The following is a 23,551-nucleotide window of genomic DNA, read 5'->3' on the forward strand; positions in this document are numbered from 1 at the left end:
AAGAAGTCATGAATAGCTCCCAACACCCACATACAGATATGCCTGATGCTCAAAACAACAAAACAAAAAAAGTTAAGAATTTACTTAAATAAACTCTCCAAATGCCTGAGGTCTGCCTGGCCTCCCACTGTTTATGCACACAGGAATCAATCAAGTTGGGAAGAGAAAGCCTTCTAAAATACCATTGAAGCTCTGCATAACACTGTGTTTAGTCCTGTGTGACTCTGGGGCTGCTCACACAACTGTGTGCAGCAACATGCTCAAGGAAATAACTTCTTATGTCTGCTTAGGTGCAATAAAATCCTCAGATTTGGGTCAGGATAAAATATGCTGTCTCTTCTGCAAATTGGATGGGAGAGTACCTAAAAAGAAAGGCTAAAGGGACACTTGTGGTTTCTGCCTCTGAGGTGCTGCAAGTTTTCAGGGTGACATCCTTTGTCAAGCTGCAGCATGCCCATCTACCTCAGTGTCTTGGCTTCTAACATGGAAATGATTCCTGCTTGCTGAGCAGAGGCGTTGAAGTGATGCCTTAGCTAGTCATGGCTCTGTTCCTGTGATTAACAGTGAAAAAAACGTGTCAGAGTGAGCCCTTGCTTAATGACTGTGATGCAGTAATACTTTCTATTGAGCTAGTGATGATGACAGTCAATAGCACAGAGCAGTGAGCATGACATAAATCCTCCTACGCATTGGATCCTTGTTTTAAAATGACTATACAGTTTGCTGGACATCTCATATGATATTGTAATTCCTTAGTGCAATGTGAAATCCTCAGCCTGACGTGAAACGCCTAACAGGACACCTTCTTTCATTTTCATAGCAACAGTCTGCTTTTCGGGGTACTCTGATTCCTGGCCTGCCAGGCACCTGGCAAAGTGGCCACTGCAAACGCACCTATGCAGGGATACACTGCACAGATGGGTGAGCTGGGGTCTGCCTTGGGCTTTTGGCCCATCTGTACAGATGTGGGTAGCTGGCCTGTTTGTGAGCAATCTGCCTGCCTGTGGCAGCAGAGATGCTGCACCTAGAGCTTCCAAAAGCATTACAGTCAGCATGCCTCAGATACTTCAGAGAAAAAATTGGCTTAGGGTTAAGCCTAGCTTAACATTAGGTGTTGGAATATGGCTTTACCTTCCACAACTTTTAATGACTCCAAGTGTCACAGACAGAAGATTTTATTCTAAGATGGTGTGAAATAGAAGAACAACTTGTTATGTGATGGGCAATTAAACACAAGCAGAGCCTTTCTTGTGAGGTCTCAGCCTTAGCCCTGCTCTGGATGTTGCAGAGGTGCTGAGTGTTGCCCATCAGGAGTTAGAGCATGACTGCCGTTGCTATTTTATTCCTTTCTTAGAGGGAAAAGCTGTAATCTACTCACTGTTTGCTTTTGCAATCAGACCTATAGCTACCCCCAACAGCTGCCCTAATGGCTCCCCAATGGTTCTCCCAATGGCTATCCAAGGGCTGTCCCACTGGTTCCCACAACAGCTACCCAGCAGCTCACAGTGGCTCCCCTAATGGCTGCCCAACAGACCCCTCAGGGGCTCCTCAACAGTTCCCCAATAGCTCCCCAAAAGCTCCACCAACAGCTGCTCTAACAGTTCCCCAAAAGCCGCGCCAGCATTTCCCTCAATGGCTCCCTAACGGCTCCCCAGCAGCTGCCCTTCGGCTCCCTCAGCAGCTCCCCTAACGGCTCCCCAGCGGCTGCCCAAAAGCTGTCCTTCGGCTCCCCCAGCAGCTCCCCTAACGGCTCCCCAGCGGCTGCCCCAACGGCTCCCGCCGTGCGCCGGCAGAGGGCGGCAGAGACCGGGCAGCGGCGGCGCAGGTGCCCGCAGCTGGTCGCGCCGCGCAGACAGACGGTGCCAGTTAACGACCCTGCGGAGACTGGGCAGGGAACCGCAGACTGGAGCCAAAAGCTGTGAGGAATCGGAAATCGGAGAAGAGGTACAACGTACATCCAGCCTTCTACAGCAGGCACTGCTGTGGAAATCGGCAGTATCAGAAGCCTGGTGATGGAGTTAAAGCTTTGTGGGACGACATGTGCCACACCTCCTGGGACGGCAGTTCCCATTTGCATCCGCGAGGAATGTATTTTACCGCTAGCGAAACTCTCTCTGAGGAGAAAGCCAGAAGGACCTGTTGGCTGGTGATGTTAGAAGTGGCTGGAGAACCAGAACCAAAGGTGGAGCCTACTGCCACAGGGAGAAGACATGCCACCCACACTGGCACAGTGCTTGCCTGAGGCCCAGCTAGAAGACAACTAGAAAATTGGTGGCAGTGAGGTAGATTTTGAGCCATTCCACTACAGTCTGTGATATACAATTCAAAACATTTAATATGCCTGGGGAACACAGACCTCAGAAGTGATGTGTTAGTTCCCATAGTGGCAGGAGGAATATGGATTGGACTCAGCCACCATGACTCCCAGTGACTGCACTGAGCTTGGGAGCAGGCTCAGCACAACGTTAATTTCACACAGTATCAATTTCATCTAGCAGTAAAAAAGGGGCAACCTTCTCTTCAGCACTGCATGACCTTGACTTAGCACCTGAAATGGAACGGATCACAGCCTACTTTTAACCCATTCTAAGCCAATGAGAGAAAAAAATTGGTAAGACAACAGCAGGTGCATTGATACATTGCAGAAGGAGCTGAACCACATGGAGCAGAGTAAGATGAGATGAAGGTGCCAGGTCAGAGCAGAAGGTAGGAAGAAATCCTCTCCCCAGTATCTGTTAGGAAGGAGATCCTATTACTTCACTGTGGGCATCTTAACCAGTGTGAGCAGTTCTTTGAATTAGGAAGAGCTTTAATGATGGAAGAGACTTGCAGAAAAATCACTTCTACACAAAACAGGGTGGTAGCAAAGGTACTGAAGACGTGAAATAAGAAAATCAGCAGCGGGCTTTTCTCGCCAGGAGGGACAACTGCTAAGTTACATTGCCATATTTTATCACTAGAGATGTATTTGGGAAAATGGAACTGGAAAGTTCAAGTCAGTCAAGCAGAAATAGTTTAACAACAGTGCAGTGCACATACTCTGTGCACCCAAAGTGCATAGTCTGCATTCAAAAGAGTAACATTAACAGCAATATCACTTTCCTCACAGGTTTTTTTTTAACTTTGTGGACCCTTCACTTTTATTATTAGACCAAAATCACAGAAACAGCAAGACATTGTCCTGGCAGACAAACTTCTTTTCCTCAACACCCATCTCTTTGACACAGAACTCCTCTAAACTCTGTCACATTGCTCTTGACACAACCAAATCTCTCAGCCTTTCCTGCTGTATGGTGAGACAAGCTCAGTGGAGTACACTGCTGAGTACAGCAGATAAGGGAAGCAGAGAGTTCCTCAGAATAATGCACTCTGAGCCTCACTCATAACTGATAGTCCCTGCTACTGTATCCCTAGAGAAGTTTCCACCAGCTCAGGAAATTGAAGAGGACTCATAATTACAGTGTTTAGAGATTGACCACAGGCCTATAGATTCACACTATGCAGAACAACTAAGATCCTGCTAAGTACTGAACATCAGTAAAGTCTTAGCTAAAAGCTACAACTACCTTAAAAGGTTCTCAGACACCTATTATTTCAGAAAGGCACTGAGTGAGCACAGAAGAACAGGGCTTCAAATACCAGGCTGCAGTTATTTGGCCTACAGATGTCAGATCAAGACACCAACTCTTTTGCTCGGTTAGTCCTGATGGGAAGTAATGCTAAATGAAAACAAACAATGACATGTTTTATTCTAGCAGTCTGCTGCTGGGGCACATGTTTTTATGGATACAAACAAGGCTGATGCTCCATGACTGTCCAATCACTACCCATTATTATCCATGATTTTTGACTGCCACTACCTGTGCATTACCTCTCCACATTTTCTTATTTCTTACTTCATGCTCATAAGAAGCAACATCATCCACAGAATCATAGATTTCTTTAGCTTGGAAAAGACCTTCAAGATCACTGAGCCCTATTGTTAAATCTAAAACTGCCATGTCCACCACTGAACCATGCCACTAAGAACCACATCTATATTTCTTTCCCAGGATAGTGACTCAATCATTTCCCTGGGCAGTCTGTTCCAGTGCTTGACAACTGTTTTGGTGATTAAATTTTTCCTAATATCCAACCTAAACCTCCCCAGGCATAATTTGAGGCTGTTTTCTCTTGTCCTATTCACTTGTTAATTGGAAAAAGAGACATGCATACTTACAACACCATTTCCATGTTGCTTACAGCCTATCAAAACTGCCTGTGGGTCTTAATTACTTCAGTATTCGCTAATCCAGTGGGAAATGGGAGTGTTCACCATCCTAAATGCAGTTACAAGGTGAAGTCTTTGAGAGGAAAATGCTGCACCCGTGTGGGCAGGATCTCTTACAGAATTCTCCCTTTAGATGCTGGGGATCTTCTCTCTCAAGAAATGAAACATTGGTGAAGGGGAAACAATTGAGATCTCTGGGTTTGAGATTTGCTTCTTGCCTCCATTGTCGCTCAGTCCTATAGAGACAGTCACTAAATCTTCATCAACTTCCCAGTTCATGTAGCTTGTAACTCAGCTAGAACTCCCCTAGACTTTGACAAGAGGTTTGACTGAAATCAGCAGAAGAAAGACAGAATGAAAACAAGAAACTTTGTCTTTCTTTTTTTCTTAAAAAAAAAAAAAAGAAAGAAAGAAAGAAAAAAGAAATATAAAGGAAAGTATTTCTACCAATAAGATTTTTTTTCTGCTCCTAAGGGCAAACTTTGAGATTGAAATAACTGTTACACATGTACATCCTATTATTTGTTAAGAGGTTTCACGCAAGTAACCTACTGGAATCACTTTGAAAACATTTCCTTTAATATAGGAACACAGGAGATAGATTAAAAGCATGCAAGACTGCTGCTGAATGCCAGAGGCTCTGGAACACTGAACTCAGCACTTTGTAAAATTATCTCCCTTCAAAAGAACTTTCTACTGGATTGAAAAGGAAAAGACAAGTAGAAGCCAAATAGTGCTAGAGAGCATTCAAGTCAATTCCATTACACATCCATATTCATCCTACGTCCTGCTCACACCAACCTTTACTCCTCAGACAAACTCAGGTTTCAAGTAGTGCTACAGTGTCGTTGAAACAGGCCACTAAAGGGCAATATCCCCAAAGGAAAAGTTGTGGGAGTCACCGCCTCGTCATTTGCTGGCCTGCACCGGCTTCTCATGGCCAGTAGTAGTGCAGTGAGGGCAGCAGCAGCGAAGGTGATGGCACTCTAGCTCCAGAGTACAAAGCTGATTCTGTCCTGGGCTGGGGTTGCCAGCTTAACTCTCCCCTAGACTCAGACAATCCCACCACTGACAAGCTGTCTTTCAAAGGCACAAATTAGAACTCCAGAGCCTGGTACATTTCTGCATCCTTGCCCTTGTCTGTGTAAAACAGAATTGTAGTTGCTCTTTTTCCACTCCTGAGCGGTATACATCGCTACCTATGTGCCTATACAGTAACCATTCTGACAGGAGTGTGGCCCTTGCTGTGATCTCTCTGGGCGTCTACCTACATGAAGGCTTCCAACCCACTGTTTGGAATACACTATTGTCCCTAAGAATAAAGAAAACTCTATACAACAGAGTGAAATATATTGAGGGAATTACTCAACACGTTCTGCACTCGGGTTTCATTTCAATCCTTAGATGCAAAGTTTTCACATAGATCCAGCCTCATTAAAGATGGTGAGAGCTCTGTGGACATCTAGATGTTTTTTACACCAGTCACTGTGTTACAGCAGGGCATTTTCAGCATTTAGTCTGTCACTGTCAAACAACCTGACACAGGGTTTCAGCTTCCTTCCAACTTTTGGCTTTATATCACTAACTTGGGCTGCAGTATGACTAAGCATATATTCTAAGAAGGGAAATACGAGACCTGAATCTTTCCTAAACTATGAAGATTGGAGGATTATGTCATATAATTCTGAACATATTCAGCTTTCATTGAAGCCTGTGTCAGCAACGCAATATCTCTCTGGATCAAGCCTTCATTCAGAAAGTAACTTCCCTGGGGTTTTCAATAAGGTAATTTTTCTTTCCTGACACTGCTTCTATGCTACTAATGTGAGTAAGGGCTTCTGCCAAATATGTGATGCATATTTGTTTTCCTGTCTTCTTTTTGTTTAAAATAAATGAAAATGCAGCAATGGGTTCAGGGTTTTTTAATTTTCTTTTTTTGTTTGTTTAGTTTGGTTGTTTTTTTCTTAACTGATTGGTTTGCTTTGTTATTTTTATATAGCACATTTCATAGTCCAGAGAAGTAGTGGCTCAGCAGAGCTAGATCATGCACAACAGCAGCCAAGAAGTATGTTAGGAGACTGGATACCCAAAGCTATAAGCAGTAAGCAATTTGACAAGTATAAGACTGTGTCTACGAGTGGTACATCGAATACTGGCAAGTTCCTTAGGAAAAACAGACTTCAGGCTGTCAAGAATGCTAAAACTCTAGAATGGAGAAAAATCTCTTAACTTTTCATACTCAAAGGTTGTCTTTCCTTCTCATTATCTGTGTTAAGAAACACTGCCAAAACCAATGACTGATGCTGGTACAAGCAGGAGAGAAATTAAATGGAGGAATAAAAGACTGGAAATAATAGAGGACTTGTCATAACAATGTGGGATTTAAAATCTGTAGATAAGATTTTTATCAGTTCAAACCGAATCAGTTTATACAGTGTATTCTACTTTTAAAATGCTGACAGTTTTAGAGTTACAAGTATATTTTATCCTGGTAAATGAAATCAAAGTAGGTTTCCTTGCTAAAATTAAATAGGTAAGATTCAAAGGTTACTGTGAATTACAAGAAGACGCAGCTTCAAAAAGGTGTCTGGACCAACTCTTAGGCTGATGTAAGTCACCATGGCTTTAAGGAGTTTAAGAAGGCATGACTTTAAGATACTAAAAATCTGATTTGTTATGAATATTCCTTGTAGAGGGAACAGATGTCTTTGTTTTCTGCATAAAATAATAAGGTTAATTTGGGTGGATTTTATATGTACTAATTAGATATATACACGTCTCAAGGCCTCACTCCTCACTAGAAGTCATAAGTATATACTCCATTACAACAGCAGTATTTCCAGTTAGTAAATAGTAAAATCTTGACTCTTCAGTCACTAATGGCCAGTCAACAGGAAGCATTGTAAATGTCCTGCAGGTGTTATTTTCCCCACTGAATAGTCAGCTTCTGACAAGTGACTACAAGCACATGCAAGGCATCCAGAGCACTCAGTTGCCAGCAGAACTCACACCCACCTCAGAAACCCCCAAGAGACTCCCTAAGAACGGTTTACAAAGTAAAGGATAAGACTGGAGGCTCTTTACAATAACAAAAGAATTACAATGCAGCAGCCCACTGCAGCAGAAGCAGCTGATGATGGATGGAGTATCATTCTCTCCTGAATGACAAGTAAATGAAGCAGATACAATCTCACTTTTAATACAGTTGTCAATTTGTAAGCTAACCTGAAAAATCTGTTGTGTGAAAAGCACAGCATTATACGGAAGGGCAGGCACGTTAATAGTCTTTTCACTCAGTCCATGAAATATCTGCATGGCTTTGAGAGAATTTAGGCCTTCTAAGAACTCGGTTGCTGCTACACAGACAAAGGCTCTAGATACTGTCCCCATTTCTGCCAGGATCATTCACTGTATTTTACAGTGCTGTGTCAATTCCTGTTTTTATCAATGCTGCTGTCACTTCCTTTAAAAGAAAACTCTGGAAAATGCCAGATACAACTGATTTACTTGACATCCCCTGAATTTTTCTTCTATTATTTAACTTGTACTGTACTTGCTGTCATTTCTCCTTTGCTCTCATTACAATTTCATACTTATGGCTTAGCTAGGGATCATGTTGTCTTATTATGCTGAGGAAAGGACAAAGCACAGACATTGTTTTTATAGCAATGTGACAAGTGCAAAACAATTCAGGTCTCTCCTGCAATGTTGTATTTCATTCCTACACTGGGCAATCTTGAGGAAAAATGGACATTTCCTTAGATCACACCATCTTCCCAGGACTTGGAGGAAAGGCAGGATTCAAGGAATAACACACGCTGTTTCTCTGCTGCATATATCTAACTCCATATTACTTTAGGTTTCTTTCTCACATTGCATATTACCACTCCATTTTCCCCACCAGCTTAATTAAGCTACATACCATTTTATTTTCTGTCCATGGAACTCATCCAGGAAGGGTTCTGCTCAAAGGAAAGCACAGCATCATTGCTATCAACTTGCTTTCTAAAGAGACTCCTGGCCGCTAGACCTAATTCAACTGCCACTGTTAATGTCAAAATGGGATCAGGGGCTGCATGAATATGCAGAGTCTATATCCAGCTTCATACTCTCCTTAAGTCTTTCTGCATTATCTTTTGTTGAAATGATTTGTAAAGCACTGTTATTTATCCACCTATGAAGTTTAGTTAGGCCACAAAGAATACAAAAGAAAAATGTTTAGAAATAGGTTCAAAGTAAAATATCTTGAGGTAGTAATATAGAAGTTCACAAGTAAGATGTTTGGAAAGTTTTCTGCACTTAAAAAGGCCATAGTTCGAATGAGGTTGGAGAATATAATCTCACAGTCTTAATTCAGTAAAGATTTCATTATACTTGAAAAGTAGATTATACTTTTTACATATAGATTCATAACTATGTGCTTAAACCCTTATCTGGATAAAATTATGTGCTATAAAAGCTGAAAACAACTCTGAACCTACAAATAGAACAGGTAAAATGAATTGCCTGTTAAGTACATTCACAGGACAGACTTCAAGATCAATCAGTTTCATGGTAATACTGGAAGTTTGGTTCATCCCAACATTAAAAATTCCTTTATATTCATTCTAATTTGCCAAAACATCTTACTGAAAATACATCCTGAATTTATTATCTCTCAATTAAAGGTGGTTTCTGACACCTTCAGAAAGCTTCCTGCACTGTGTTTCACTGGAGAAAAAGGATGTCACTAAATCTAGCCACAAAAGATATCCATATGCAATATGTAGACAATACCTACATTTGCACACAAACCTTCTGATTCTTACACACTTCTGAGTAAATGTAGGGTGGCAAAATGAGAATGCATACGTCATAGTCACAGATGAGAATGTACATCACTAACTGTTCTGCTGCTCAGACAATATGTAATTAAATTCAACCCTTTTCTTTGTACCTGCAAGAATTACCTTACAGAAGTGTAACACACACAGTGTACCTGTGAGCACATGTGAGCTGGACGTGCTTGCCAAAATGCAATGCCAAGGCTGGTCTGGGGCCTCTTTCTTCACGGTAGTTATGCTGAGGAACCATGTTAGACACACTGCCAGCATGAAAACAGATGTTTGCTTTATGCATATGTAATGTTTCCAACTATTACCGCTCTACAGCCAGCTGCCAGTGAAACCTGTTGAGAGTTTTGCCATTGATCCCAGCAAACAGAGGGCAGCTTTGCTACCTGACTTGTACAGAAAAAAAAACAGGGCAACTTTTCATAACCGTCACTATCATTAAGGCCAGAAAGCCTCCAAAGTTCCTTCCATAGATACAAAACTATCCTGCGAAAGAGGTCAGTATGGGAAACTGTAACATCTGTGTTACTGAGCCCACAGTGCTCACTTACTCTGAAGATATATTCTAATAGATATTCACAAGTTACTAGGGAAAAACAAAAGCAGCAAGGCTATTTTGGCCCTGAAGTAGTCAAAAGGCTCCCTAATAAATCTCAGCAAAATAATGAATGAATGTAGTGCATCTCTGTTTCGTACTTAATGGTCAAAAAGCAACAGTCACCACGAGAGACATTTTCTCAAGGGACAAAGAACTGCTTAGTGAAAAAGCAAAGAAGCTATATATGCTAAATAATTAAAACTGTCATATTTGCTCTGATGACGTCTGCTGAGGGAAGGGAACGTCACTATATCTAATCCTTGATTCCTTTTTTAATCAATGAAGACTGCGTGTTCAAGCTAAGACTAAGCTATCAGAGTAGTATGAAACCATTTTCAAATACATTCAACATATTTGGAGACAGAAGGTTACTGCCATCGTCTGGGTCTGATCATTCCTTATACTTCCCCCCAAAGCATACTAGTGAAACTCCACTGACTTAGAATCAAAGCTTTGTCTATCATGCACATAATAAGGGAAAAAAGTCTCATCTATTCAATTATTTCTGATCTTCATTAATGCAGAACACAAATAATACTGAATGTATAATAACATTAGCTAAGAAAATAAAATCTGAAACAAAGTGTGAAGGGAGAGGGTTTCTTTTCTATCCTAAGAGTTGCAGGCACATAACAAACAAATAAATCCAACTTGTTATGGACTGTGTTCAAAGACAAGCTGGAAATTGGTATTCTCTGTACTGATCTTTGCTGCGCCCTTAACCTGCTGTATAAGATTGGTTAAGCCTTCAAGGCAGGGATAGTCTCTTCCTGTGTATTTACATTACATCTAACACAGAGACTTCCAGGCTGGACTGTAACATTAATACAAGTCATCATCATTTTCTTTAATGGCAGTCTATAGACATACCTGCATTTTCAAAGCGCTACAGAGGGATTTACCCATGCAGCCCCCACTGATTTCACTGAAAGACAGTTTCCTCCTGACATACTCATTTGTACTTTGGGTGTGTGCATATTAAAAAAAGAAATTGGATAAAGTAGTCAAAGCAGTATAACCCAGTATCAGCAGCTGTTACTCAAACAGGCCACACCATGGTCTTCCCAAATGGATCACACAAGCATAGAACTATCACCAGCGATATGAAGCAGATAATTACTCCAGATTGTGTATGTCGACTGTACTGGCTCTATAGGGGCATTCACAAGGAAGATAGCACACATCAGATTCAAGAAACGGAAGGAAGCAGATGACGAGTTCATTACCCTTCTTACAAGTCATCTATATGAAAAGTGCCAGTTCCTGCAGTGGCTTCAACAGAAAACCTCAACGTAGGAAGCTTTATCTCATGTCTAAAGCTGTTCAGATGCAAACCGAATTACTTTCTTTCAAATTAAAGTCTAAGTCTACAAACTGTTTTGACTAAAGTCTGTACACTCCTGATAATAGCGAGGTAGTTTTTCAGGCACATTATTCTGTGCATGCTAACTAGGAGTGATTTGGTTATTCACAACATGATTTGGTTAGCCAGCTTTTACTTTCAGGAAAAACTAGGTACAAAAGAAAAAAGCATTCATGAGAGAATGATCTCTAAGCTCAATTAGCCCCTTCCACTACTCATGTGTCTGTAAAGCTAAGCAAGCACTGCAGAAGTCACTAACATTGACTCAAATGATGTCTTAGGACTTCATCAGTGTTTGCTGAGGCAAAAAGTAAGAAAGAAATGGATATAAGGGACCAACAGCTAAACCTTGCAAAATAAGATTAAAAAGAATATCAGAAAAGAAGCAGGGAAAGCGGCAAGTTCAGCATCACAACAAAGAATAACTTCTCCAGACAGTGATGGCTCAACAGATTACTAGTTGCTGCCTGCCTTTACTCATCTCACTTAGGCTGTATTCTTTTGAACAGTAACCTCAAGAAAAAGAAGTAAATTGTCCTGAGAGTGATCTAAAAAGTAAAAGCAACTTCACTGTGGAAAAAAAAAATAATGAAGAAAACGAACCTGAATATTGAATTCTTACAGTTTCTCCATTTAAATGTTTTTGAAAGAAATTAATTTTGTCTCAAAGTTTTCTAAGACTTCTTCCACTTTCCTGCTATATGGATTGGGGAAGCAGGAAATATTGTTTGGAGTTTTTTTATTTGGTTTGTATTCAAAGTAGTCTTGCATCATTTTATTTATTAAAAATGTCAGGGCTGTATTTTCATTCTGATAAATCATCTTTAAAAAAAAAAAAAAAAAAGTAAATCTAAGAAAAGAACCAGACACCTCACTATCCAGTCCTATGAAGGGAAATGTTGTTCTTAGCACACAAGACTTACTAATTTGATTTCACACCTTAATGAAAAGGAGGAAAAAAGAACTTTCTGTGAAATGCCAGAATACAAGTGGTTTCCCATTACTGAGCTTTATAATTCCTCTGTAGTGGACAAAAATAAAGTTGTTTATACCTGGGCCTGGACTTTCCAGCACAGTCTAAAATGCTAAGCTCATAAATCTCATTTTCAGGGTTAGACAGATGTTAAAAGAACCATGGACTTTGAATTTCTGCAATTAATAAACCAAAGAAATGCATTCTATGCAATGATGTTCTGGATAGCATTCTGTGAAGGAAGTTTTTGCTTCAGTGCAGAGCCTGCTGACTGCCTCTGGATTGCAGAAGTCAAATTTATTACATTTCAGACTTTTAATTGTGCAATACATTTGTCTTGGAAATTATAAAAGACCTCACATATCACTGCTCTGTAGGTAAAGAAGTCACAAGAGGAACAACTGTCTTTCCCTGCATTTGGTAGTTTAATGACAGGGGTGTACATCACTGCAGAGGCTTTTAGGTCTGCAGGTACAATGGAGTGAAGCAGAAGATTTGCCTTCACCAGGCAGGAGATGTCTGAAGTAGCTTGTAATGCCACTGCCTCCTACTGCCTCATCAGAGGTAGAGAATACAGTCTGCTGAGTTTGCACTTTCATTTTATCATTCTCTGTAGCTGTCTAGCTAATGCACACTTCCTCATCTCCCTTTCTCATAATTAAAAGAAGGAGAGGATGGAGGCAGCACACTGGACAGTCAAGTTCAGTGACTAATGGCACCAGAGTGAAGAAATCTGATTTGCTTCATAACACTGCTACTGCCTTGCTATATAACCTTAGATGAGGAACTAAATTCCTTTATGCCATAGCATTTATATTTCTAGCATTTCTATTTCTGAGAAATGAGATCCTACCTTCCTCTATAGGATGCTTTCAGATCCTTGGAGGAGAGGCAAAGGGTTGCCTGCACTCAGTTGCCTTTGGGGATTCAGTGTGGCAGGGCCCAAACTTTGCTTCAGATAAGTGCCTATGTGCTTAACCTCTCAAAGTTTTGAAGCTTTGGTGGCATTTTCTTGAATCTGCAGACAGCATGAAACAAAATTCCTGAGGGCTAAACTTGAAATCTAACAATGGACATTTCTTATGCCAGCTTTTTAACCACAGATTATATACCTACTCATCCGATAGGCTTATCCTACCAAAGTGTTTACTTAATCTTACTGCCTGCAACCAAACTGCTAACATCTTCATTCTCTCTCTGGCAATGCTGCCTGGGGGGATGCACCAGGGAGGCAGAGCCAGTTTTTTTGTACACAGAGATGCGGTCAAGAAAAGATGCAATAATCACCCTCCAATTTCATTGCACAAAGCCAGGCTTGGATGTTGGATAGATACAGGCAGTCAGACAAGTTGGAGCAGCTTGACCTGTGGGGAGCATACAATGTTTCTTCACATCACACCCTGCTCTTCTCGTATTGCTCTTTACCAGAACAAAGTAGGTACGGACATTCCCATAGGAAATAAATGTTAGATGAAGTAAAAACTAAAAGGGAATGGCAAGAAACCACCAATAAAAGATTCAGACAATTTCTCACTTCCTTGTTACCCCTTTTGCTGCACCTGATGCTGCAGAGGACAAGAAGGGATGTTTTTTTTCCATTTGTCTGCCACTCTGATAAGAGCAAACAAGTTTGGTTTTGTTTTTTTTGTTGGTTTTTTTTTTTTTTTCTTTTTCTATCCTTAAGTATTTGGGGTTTTTTACCTTGGGCATTTCGAAGGCAAATCTGAATAGTACAGTCCCATTTCACACACTATCATTTTGGGTCATTGAGAGCTGCTGGGTTTGTCCATAGTCCTCACGACCCCTTTTGTCAAGGCTATTTTGTTCTCCTGTGGGAGAATAAAACATTGCAGTCCACCTTCCTCTGCCCTCGAGTAAACGATGCTTTTAGGCATAATCAACACACTGAAGAAAAAGCCTGCACGCTTTAGGAACAACCTTCCATCAGCAAACATTTTCCTCTGTACAGAGCAAGCATAGCACTCTCACACTCGTGACACATCACAAGAGAAACGCTACTTTAGCCGTGACAGACTTTAACCACCGGATAGGATAGGCAACTGTAACGTAAGGTGGCAAAACCCAGCCAGTTTCCGACATCCCTATCTTGCATGTCCTTATTGCAACATGCACTGGCCACTTCGGTTTGGAATTGTTCAACCTGCCATAGTACAGGAAAGGGACGTAAGTCGCCGGCACATGATCTGCGTGATCTTCAGCTCCAGGAATGCTGGCATTTGGTAGTCCCTCAGCCCACTTCCTTGCGGGACTGAAGGCTGCACGGCACAAACCACAATGGTTATTAGCTGCCTTCAGACAGAGCAGAAGGCAGGCGATCTTTCCTGGGACTGCTCCTTCCAGGCAAATACAGAGCCTAGCACAGCAGCTGCCCACACGGAGCCTGTGTACTCTGGGGTAAAAGAGACCATTGGGCTGCAGAATTGTTAAACTGTGTCCCAACACCGCTGTTTCAAATAGCACAATCGCAACACTAGGCTACAATATCCTAAGCCCGTTCCCTTCTGCTGACTGGGACGTGAACTACACTGACACAAAAAATCCTCTCCACACAGCACACCGATTTTATTGGCTCTAAAGGTCCCCCAGAAGGTACAGATCAGCCTTCAGCTTTTAAAGTTCACCCCCTTTACCCATTATAATGCTTTCTAGCCACACAGAACAGCACAGGTCCGTGAACGCCCACGATGCAATTGCACCACGAAAATCAGCGCCACAACCCTGTGTTTTATTGCCACCTTTTACATCTCCTCATTGTAATCCACACTCGGAGACCGATCCTGTTCTCAAAGTACACAGCAAGCTCCCATTAAAATCTGGCTCAGCTAGTATTTTAATAACGCTTAGACGTTCCCGTCCTTTGCATATTTCATCTGTGAAGCGCTTTATAAACACGAATTTCCTAATTACAGGCGGGTGATTTACTAAAACTGGAAATTCCTCCCTAGTTCTGGCTCTCTCTTTGAAGCTCCAGGATTCGCTCTTGTCCCTCGGCAGTTTGGAAGATCCCTCGACGCCTCTCGTTCGCGGCAGAGGCAAGACAGGGAGGAAAGCAGAGACGACGGTGACCTGCCTTTAAGTTTCCGCGCCGACGGATTCCGGCGCGGAGAGCCGGGGCGGTGCTGTCCGAGGCTGCCGGCCGCCGCCGGGGCGTGAGCCGCGGGGGGCGCCCACGTGGTGGCGGAGGAAAACCCGGCGGCGGCAGCAGCGCGACTCAGCAGAGCGCAGGCGGCGGCGACGGGTGGGAGCCGCTTTGGGCTCCGCTCCTCACCGGGACGAGCCCCTGCCGGCGGACCGCCGCACCGGGCAGGAAGGGGTGGAGCGGCCGAGCGGAGCTTACGGGCGGGGTGCCGCAGGCGGGCAGGCACCTTGGCCATGCTGAAACCGAGCGGGCGAGCGGCGCCGCTCCTCCCCTGAGCGCTCCCCATGGAGCGGCTGCCCTGCCAACCCTGAGACGGCCGTCCCGGCCGCTCGCCCGCTGCTGTCCCCAATGGAGCCCGAGGAGCGCAAGATCTCCGTGTGGATCTGCCAAGAAGAGAAGCTGATCTCTGGGCTCTCCCGGCGGACCACCTGCTCGGACGTGGTGCGGGTACTACTGGAGGACAGTCACCACCGGCGGCCGGCGCTGCCCGAGCCTGGCGGCGGGATGCTGTCGGGGCCGCCGCACTCGTACTGCATCGTGGAGAAGTGGCGCGGCTTCGAACGGATCCTGCCTAACAAAACGAAGATCCTGCGGCTCTGGGTGGCGTGGGGGGACGAACAGGAGAACGTGCGCTTCGTGCTGGTGCGCAGCGAGGCTTCGCTGCCCAACGCGGGGCCGCGGAGCGCAGAGGCGCGGGTGGTGCTGAGCAAGGAGCGCCCCGGCCACGGCCTGGGGGCGGCCCGTGCCAGCCTGGCGCTCACTCAAGAGCGGCAGCGGCGGGTGGTGAGGAAAGCCTTCCGCAAGCTGGCCAAGATAAACAAGAGGCGGCAGCAACCGCTGGCCCGGGAGGCCTCGGCGGCGGAAAGGATGGAGACGCTGGTACACCTGGTCCTCTCGCAGGACCACACCATCAGACAGCAGATTCAGCGGCTCCGCGAGCTAGACCGGGAGATCGACCGCTACGAGGCCAGGATCCACCTGGACCGCATGAGGCGGCACGGCGTCAACTACGTGCAGGACACCTACCTGGTGGGGTCCGGCGGCGGGGAGCCGGAACCGGCCCGGGAGCCGAGCGGAACAGCTCAGCCAGTCGCCGGCCGCCCCGAGGAGGACTACGCCAGGAAGTGCGAGGAAGTGCTGCAGCTGCAGGAGCAGCGGGCGCAGCAGGAGGAGCTGCTGGAGCACCTGGCCGCCGAGATCCAGGAGGAACTCAACGAGCGCTGGATGAAGCGGCGGCGGGAGGAGTTGGAGCTGGCGGCGGGGCCCGGGCTGGCCGAGGCGGACCGCGACACAACGGAGTTGAGCGGCGGCGGGGAAGGCGAGCTGCACCTGGAGCACGAACGGGTGAAGACCCAACTGAGCACCAGCCTCTACATCGGCCTCAAGCTGAGCACGGACCTGGAGGCCGTCAAAACCGACCTGGACTACACGCAGCGGGCGTGGGAGGACAAGGAGCGGGAGCTGCAGCGCCTGCTGGAGACGCTAGGCACGCTGGACGTGGCGGAGGCGCCGGCGGAGCCCCGCGGGGCGGCGGGCGGGGGACGGCCGGGAGCGGGGGGCAGCGCGGGCGGGTGGCTGGAGCAAGCGCGCTCTCTGCGCAAGGACCGCGCCGACAACGACGAGGACTCGGACACGGGGCTGAGCTCCATGCACAGCCAAGACTCGGACTCGGTGCCCGTCTGCGAGTCTCTTGTTTAGCGCCCGCCCACCCCGTCGGGCCCCGCAGCTCCCGGGAACGGAGGGCGGACTCCGGCCCGATTCGCAGCGGAACCGGGCACGGTGCGGGTCCAACCCGCTGTTCATCGCCCGCCGGGCAGCGCTGCACAGGGTCGCGGCCGGTGCGGGGCTCGACAGGAGGCGGGCAGGCGGAGCGAGGCTGAGAGTGGTGGAGAACCACGGGCAGGTGTGAGGTGGGCGTGAAAACTGCCGGTGCAGGAGGCAGGCATATCGGGAAAACGCTTTAATTTTAGCTCTGGAGTTTAAACTTGTTCAAACTAGTCATCCGCGGGCAGCGTTGAGGCTAGCTCGCCGGTACTTTTATCCCTGTTTGTGTCTCGCTCACGTCTGGGATTGCTCGCCTCTTAAAATCCTGCCGCCTGCTTGAAGGTTTCCTCGCTGGCCCTCGCCACCCTGCACTTCCCTCGGTACCCCTTCTAGTCCAGGCTACACCAATCTCTGCCACTAGAACCCCAGGACGCGCGCTCCATAGGGTCAGCCCGTTATCTGCCCAGGTGCTCAGCATGGCCAAGTCACACGGGCTGTCATTTACCAGGCTCTTTTTACAGGCAAAAAGTCACTGCGACTAAAGCTGCTGATCATTTAAACACTACAGAGGAAAAGAAGTGTCAATGCTACTGAAACTGGCACTGGGCTCTTGCTTTTGAAAGGTACTGCAGTTCCTTTTGGTTATAAATCATCTTTAAAAAAAAAAAAACAAGATGAATCAAAATACAGATGTGTTGTATTAACTCTGCATAGTGCTTTTTCTTATGCATAGACGAGTGCTTTGTTTAAAGGGCATACTAAGAAATCTATTAGTGTCAATGTTCATTTGATAGTCATTGAAAGTAATTAGCAGTGCCTCTACGTACAGAGCCTTCAACTCCGTATTTTTCACTAGGCTACCTGATATTGGCTGAAGTTGGTTGTAGATAAGCTGATTTTCTACTTTGAGCTACCATTTTTAATAGCATAGTTCATATCAGGCCAAGAGATACAATGATAAAAGCATGACTCAAGCCCTACCTGCACTATAGCTTAATTTTTCAGTTAGTCCAATAAAAAACCCAAATAGCATCAGCTGTAACATGCATTTCACTTAACTGCCAAATCTTCCTCTGCTGCTTAACTCGTACTGAATTTGTATTATCTGCTCTTATAGTAAGAGACATTAAGGATTCTTCTATTTCAGAATAATTGCGGAAACAGTTTAAGCAGCGAGAGACCAGAGAATGTCAAGTCAGGTCTGACTGACCATGTGAACTTCTTAAAACTTGAGATTTATTTAAGGCTATTTATGAGAGTCTTCATTTAACAATAAGAAAGTATATTTTTAAAAAAGGGTAAACTAACAGACCAGTTTTCTTATTTTCCATAGAACACCTACAATTTGCTCACATGAAGACCAGGTTGCTTGTATAAATTCTATTGGACAACAGAGGATGAGACTGCAGCTGGTCAGTTTGAAAGCAATCAGAGAAGTGCTGTCTGTGGATTTGTGGAGGCTGTACAATTCCCTGTATGCTGTCATTCCTGATAAACATTATTCCACTGGATGGGTCTCAGTTATAACACCCTGGTTTATTTTAAACAGTGATTGTGTAATAGTTTTTCATATTTTAGTCAACCTTGGAAAATATTTAAGAACCTATTTTTAGAGCTAATAAAACTCTTAGTAAGACTAAAGTGATTAAGTGTATGCATATATATATATAGATATCCACAAACATGCGCACACATCAGGTCTGGGATTTTGCTGTGTTATCTTGTGGTATCATTTACCTTCTTGCAAAACAAGGAGAGAGAGAGAGACTAAGGCAAACCTCTGCAGTCTGCCTCATGACAGCAGCGTCCCTCGCTTTCTGATGGCACAAGGGGCTCCCTCAGGTACAAGTGTGTGTTCCTCTGATCTAGTAACTGCAGGGCTAGCGCAGGGGCATTCAGAAGTTGGCACATGTCCAGAGTATAGAATTTCACCCTGCTCTGCAATTAGAAGCATTTGTATGGGAGTAAAGCTGAAGAATAAGCTGGGGGGGGGGGGGTTGGGGAGTGGCATTTTTGCCCCACATTGTATTAACCAGCACAGATGTAGTGGGTAGGTGATGCAAGTATCTGTTGATAGTTTACTCTAGTGACTGATGTAAGCAATAAACCTGAAACTGCTTTACGTAAGTTCTCTCATTAGCCACACCAAGCAAATAAAAAACAAGCACATAGAACTAAGCTGCAACAGGCTGAACATCATTATACTATTGATACAGGCGTCAGGTATTTTGTGGGGCTTGAGGTGAAGTAAGCCAAGAAATTCAAAGTTGAAAAGCAAAATCTACTTACTTGTCCTCAGCTAAAGAAAGCCTTAAACCCAGGACAAAACTGCTTTTGCTCTAGATCTACACTTGTAGAACATCACACAGCACTTGCTCTTGGTACCCCAAATATGATGGATTAGATTATGACCTGCTGAGCTGCTGACCCCCTGTCCCACGAGGGCAGGGGTGAGAACACTGCAGATGGCACTCTAATCTCAAGGTTTTGGGTAACTTCCTACAAGCATATATTTGAATATAGTCTCATATCATGCCGGTGAAACTTGTTATATTTATTTAGTATTTAAATTGTTACAAATGCAATAGGCTCAGCTTTCATTCCTGCACACTGTGAATTCAAACATCTGCACAAATCCCTCTTTCTCTGAAACCATTACTAAAATAGTAGTATACAAGATAAAAATCACTCTTTGGACTGGAGCAGGTATTTCTCCATTCCCACTTCTTCTAGACTTGTATATACTCAATTCAATAGAGACAAGCCACAGGATGCTTCCCTTGACAGAAAATTTGGCTTTGGAGTTTTGCCAGGCATATTGCCAATGGTTAGGAAAGCTGATTCAGAATCACAGGTAGAAGGGCAGGATTCTGTCTCTATTTCTGAGAGAATGGAACAAAACCACCACGCTACCACAAAACCATAACAACCAACACCATGGCAGAAGTCTACTTTCCACGACCACCAAGAAAAGGTGAAAGCTCCAACCAACACCTGCTTGTTTAAATACTACTCAATTCTAGCTTCCACAGTCAAGTCTAGCGTAATCTTTCTCTTGTCCTAAGAGCAGACAAGAAGCTACAGCCATGAATTAAACACAAATCTAACATAATTATTAACTATTTAAGATAAATCTGTGTACTGCACCACACTGCCCTATTTATTCAACACTATCTGCTTCTCAAAGCAATCACCGAGGACTGAGGCAGCCAGGCCTTTCCCAGACACAATACCCACAGAAATCAAAGGAAGTTTTGTCAGGGAGACATAATCAGAGCAGAATCAGATCTTAGTTTCAGGCACCCTTTAAACAAACATTATCAATTACTACAACACAAGTCCTGTCTTGTTGCTGCCCCTGGCCACAGTATTTCTGACCCTACATGGCACTTTCAATTGTGCCTGTACAAGAGTTTGTGGGACCAGATAGCAAAGCAGATCAGAAAATTGATGAGTTTTCATTTAGGTGTGTTCCTGATGTGGCTCAACGTAGTCACACAAATGCTTCTGCCAGTGACAAGGCAGGGTGGTAAAAGTGAGAAATTGAAAGCAATTGGATAGGTGGAACAGACTTTTTTTCAGCAAAGGGCACTGCCTTGTGCTGACCTGCACATTAGCAAAAGCTTCTTAGTTCAAACTGTGCATATGTCCCAACTCACAGCCTGAAGAGAAGATTTTTTGGGGGAAGAGTTAGGCTGGAACTGAAGCTCCATTGACATCAATTACAGCTACCCATATTAAACCCAACATGAGTCAAATTATCCAGCTTTTATCCTTGACCTTGTTTCAGAAGCCCACCATCAAGCAATTTTACCAGAATGAAGACTGTGTCAAATTCAATACATTTCTAGTTCTTAACACATATAAGAAATCTGCCAGTTTGAATAAGCACTTTGTATGGATATCATTTAATGCCTTAAATGGGAAGAGGAGAGGCAAATACATTTACTGTAATGAACACCACTGACAAGCAAGATGAATGACCTATTAATTAACGCTATTTATTCTAAAGCAGCATGTAGCCAGCCAAATCAGTCTGGTTGATTTACAGTGACAGATCCTTTTCCAAAGAACCTTGGTTTCTGAGAAGATGTAGCTGAAGGAGGGAAGAAAATAAGTGGGTATAAAGCACACCATCGAGCTTCACTATTGACTGCTTGCATGAAACATTTTCTGGGTTTACTTTAAAAACAGTCTGCATGCCTGTGTCTGGAGAGATTCTGCTCTGCTTTGGGCTTCTCCACTCCCCATGCTCCCCCTTTCATTTGCACCGACTGTAGCTCAATATGTAAAGAGAGCAGCACAGCCCTTAAAATAAAACAACAGGTCTGGTGAGCTATGCTGGTTACTGAATTGAAATGCAAGCTATTGTGGATTGTTGGAAGCAGTGGTTCTTTGAAGTCACTTGATATTACTGCTCCTGAGCTGGCATACAAAGTTTAAAGAAACGAGCACTGCAAAGTGCAAGGAGTCTACATAGATATTAGTACTTTGATACAAACTCACGTTGTTAAATTAACTTGGAAGCTTCACAGAATAGAAAATTTAATAAACTCAAAGCAGAATTCAGCCTTATATGCAAATAAGCCAAAATATCTTTGAGCAGAATTGCCACACAGTCTTTTTAAAAACACTGTTTGCATCTTTTACTACATTAACTGTGTCAAATTTCAAAGGATATAGACTGTCGCACCCTCTCGTGTGCTGAATAACAAAACTGAGTTGACCATCACTTTCTTACAGTGCACTGTAGCAACTCCACCATGGCATTAGAATATATGCTTAAACCAGAACTCCTACAGGCTTTACACACTATCTACATATCAGTTTGTTTACACTTAAAGCGTTAGTCAGGAAGTCTTTTTAAACTGAGGGAAAGACATTTTAATAAATGACTTAGAAACCCATTGATGTTCCAGGAAAAGACAGTTTCTCTTCTTGCTGACATACTCCTCCCTTTCTCATCAGCACCTACCCTGAATTTCATGAATAGTCTCTTTCAGATTAGTGGGAGTCCATGGATTCCATATTAGGATCCTACTTGGTAAGAAAGTTCCTTTCTATGTCTTGGCAAAAACTCATTGTTCCTTTATGTAATAACATGTCATAGGAATGAAGGATGTATTCTCAACAGTTTTACACTGCTGTTGCTTAGCTCCCTCTCCTCTGCCTGCCTCTCCCTCATTTCTCCCCCCTTTTTTTTTAAATCATGTTTTTAAGTTACCTTCTAAATTTTCCCCTTCTCTTATTTTGAGACAAGCATTTCTCACATGAGGATGACACACAGCTCCTCAAAAGATATCCTGGAGAGAGCATCACTGTGGAGCATTGGAGTAGGGAGATAAAGTTTCTGTTCCTGAAGAATAACTTGAGTAATGAGTGGTATCTTATTTCCCTTGGAGCATAAGCTTTTGATGAAGATATTTACTGTGTGATTGCACACCATCTGGCAGAAGGTGGCCTAATCTACTCCAGGCCTTCTAGGTACTGTTATAATGAAAATGTCACATAATTTCACTCTCAATGTGTTCAGTTCCCCTAACATTGAAATGCATGTGCTTCCTTTTTCTCAATGATTTCAAATCATCTCTCTCATTTAAAAGCTCAGTGAAATCAGAGTGCTGCAAAGTGATCTCAGAATATAATCCTGCTAAAATCAGTCTTTGGATTTTATAGAGTTTACTAAGGAGAATAAACCACAACCACCAACCAAAACCACCACCAAAAAAACCCTCTCCAGCAAAATACATAAATCTACAGAAGGAGCTCTTACATATTATCAAGCTTATTAGTACTGCACGTGGCTTAATTATGTGATTATTTAGTCTACTATCTCTAAAAGAAATACTTTTCATCAGCCAAATTATTCTTATAAACAGGTCCTTGGAAAAATGTGTTTAAAGCCTTTGAGAAAAACCTTTTAATCCTCATTTCAATTTAATATAATCCTCTTGTTTTAATCTCTTGCAATGTATTTTTTTAACATGTAATTGGGCAATTAGTTTATGCAGTTAATTTTCAGTGTAGCCCAATAATACTTTTTTCCCCTGCCTTGCACTGAATCTCCACTTGATAGACATGTTATAAGAACAGATGAAAAGTCCCTTTGGAAATGAAGAGAGATGTGGATTATCTTTTGAAAACATTGGTGGTTGTTCTTCCTACCACTAGCAGAGAAGCAAATTACTTGCTTTCATCTGCAAACTTCTAGCTCCTTTATGTTTCCTGTCGCTTTGCAGTTACTCCTCCCTTTCTCAGAGTAAGGTCTCTCCATGATTCTAGCAGAGGTTTCCTTATTGGAGCATTCAGATGACTCATGAATCATCAGTAAGTTAAAAGCTTAAAGCCCTGATTGTAATCTTTTTTTCTAATCCTGGCCCTGCACATTTTCTGTCTCTTACTTTTTCTGCTTCATCTCAAAAAGTATGACTCTGACCAGATAATAGAAGATTGGGCACTCAGGCTTTACCATCCTTCAAAGGAAGATAGAGCACATTCAGCTCCAGGTGTCCTGTGTCTGTGACACACAGAACGGTACATACAACTGTGCACCACCCACAGGTATCAGTTGGTTGGAAATTACTTTCCTAG

General features: G+C 43.6%; 1 protein-coding gene and 1 long non-coding RNA gene across 2 annotated transcripts in view; one reads left to right on the top strand and one right to left on the bottom strand.

Moving 5' to 3' along the window:
- Window positions 1-23,551, bottom strand: part of LOC135186215 (uncharacterized) — an 81,488-nt gene that overhangs the window by 21,388 nt on the left and 36,549 nt on the right. The gene's annotated exons all lie outside the window — the stretch shown is intronic.
- Window positions 15,246-16,992, top strand: RASSF10 (Ras association domain family member 10). The gene has a single exon (XM_064163769.1). It carries the CDS (start codon window positions 15,545-15,547, stop codon window positions 16,892-16,894), a length of 1,350 nt encoding a protein of 449 aa, XP_064019839.1. The 5' UTR covers window positions 15,246-15,544; the 3' UTR covers window positions 16,895-16,992.

This window comes from Pogoniulus pusillus, chromosome 24 (genome assembly GCF_015220805.1).
Source record: "Pogoniulus pusillus isolate bPogPus1 chromosome 24, bPogPus1.pri, whole genome shotgun sequence".
In the NCBI taxonomy this organism is placed as follows: Eukaryota; Metazoa; Chordata; class Aves; order Piciformes; family Lybiidae; genus Pogoniulus; species Pogoniulus pusillus.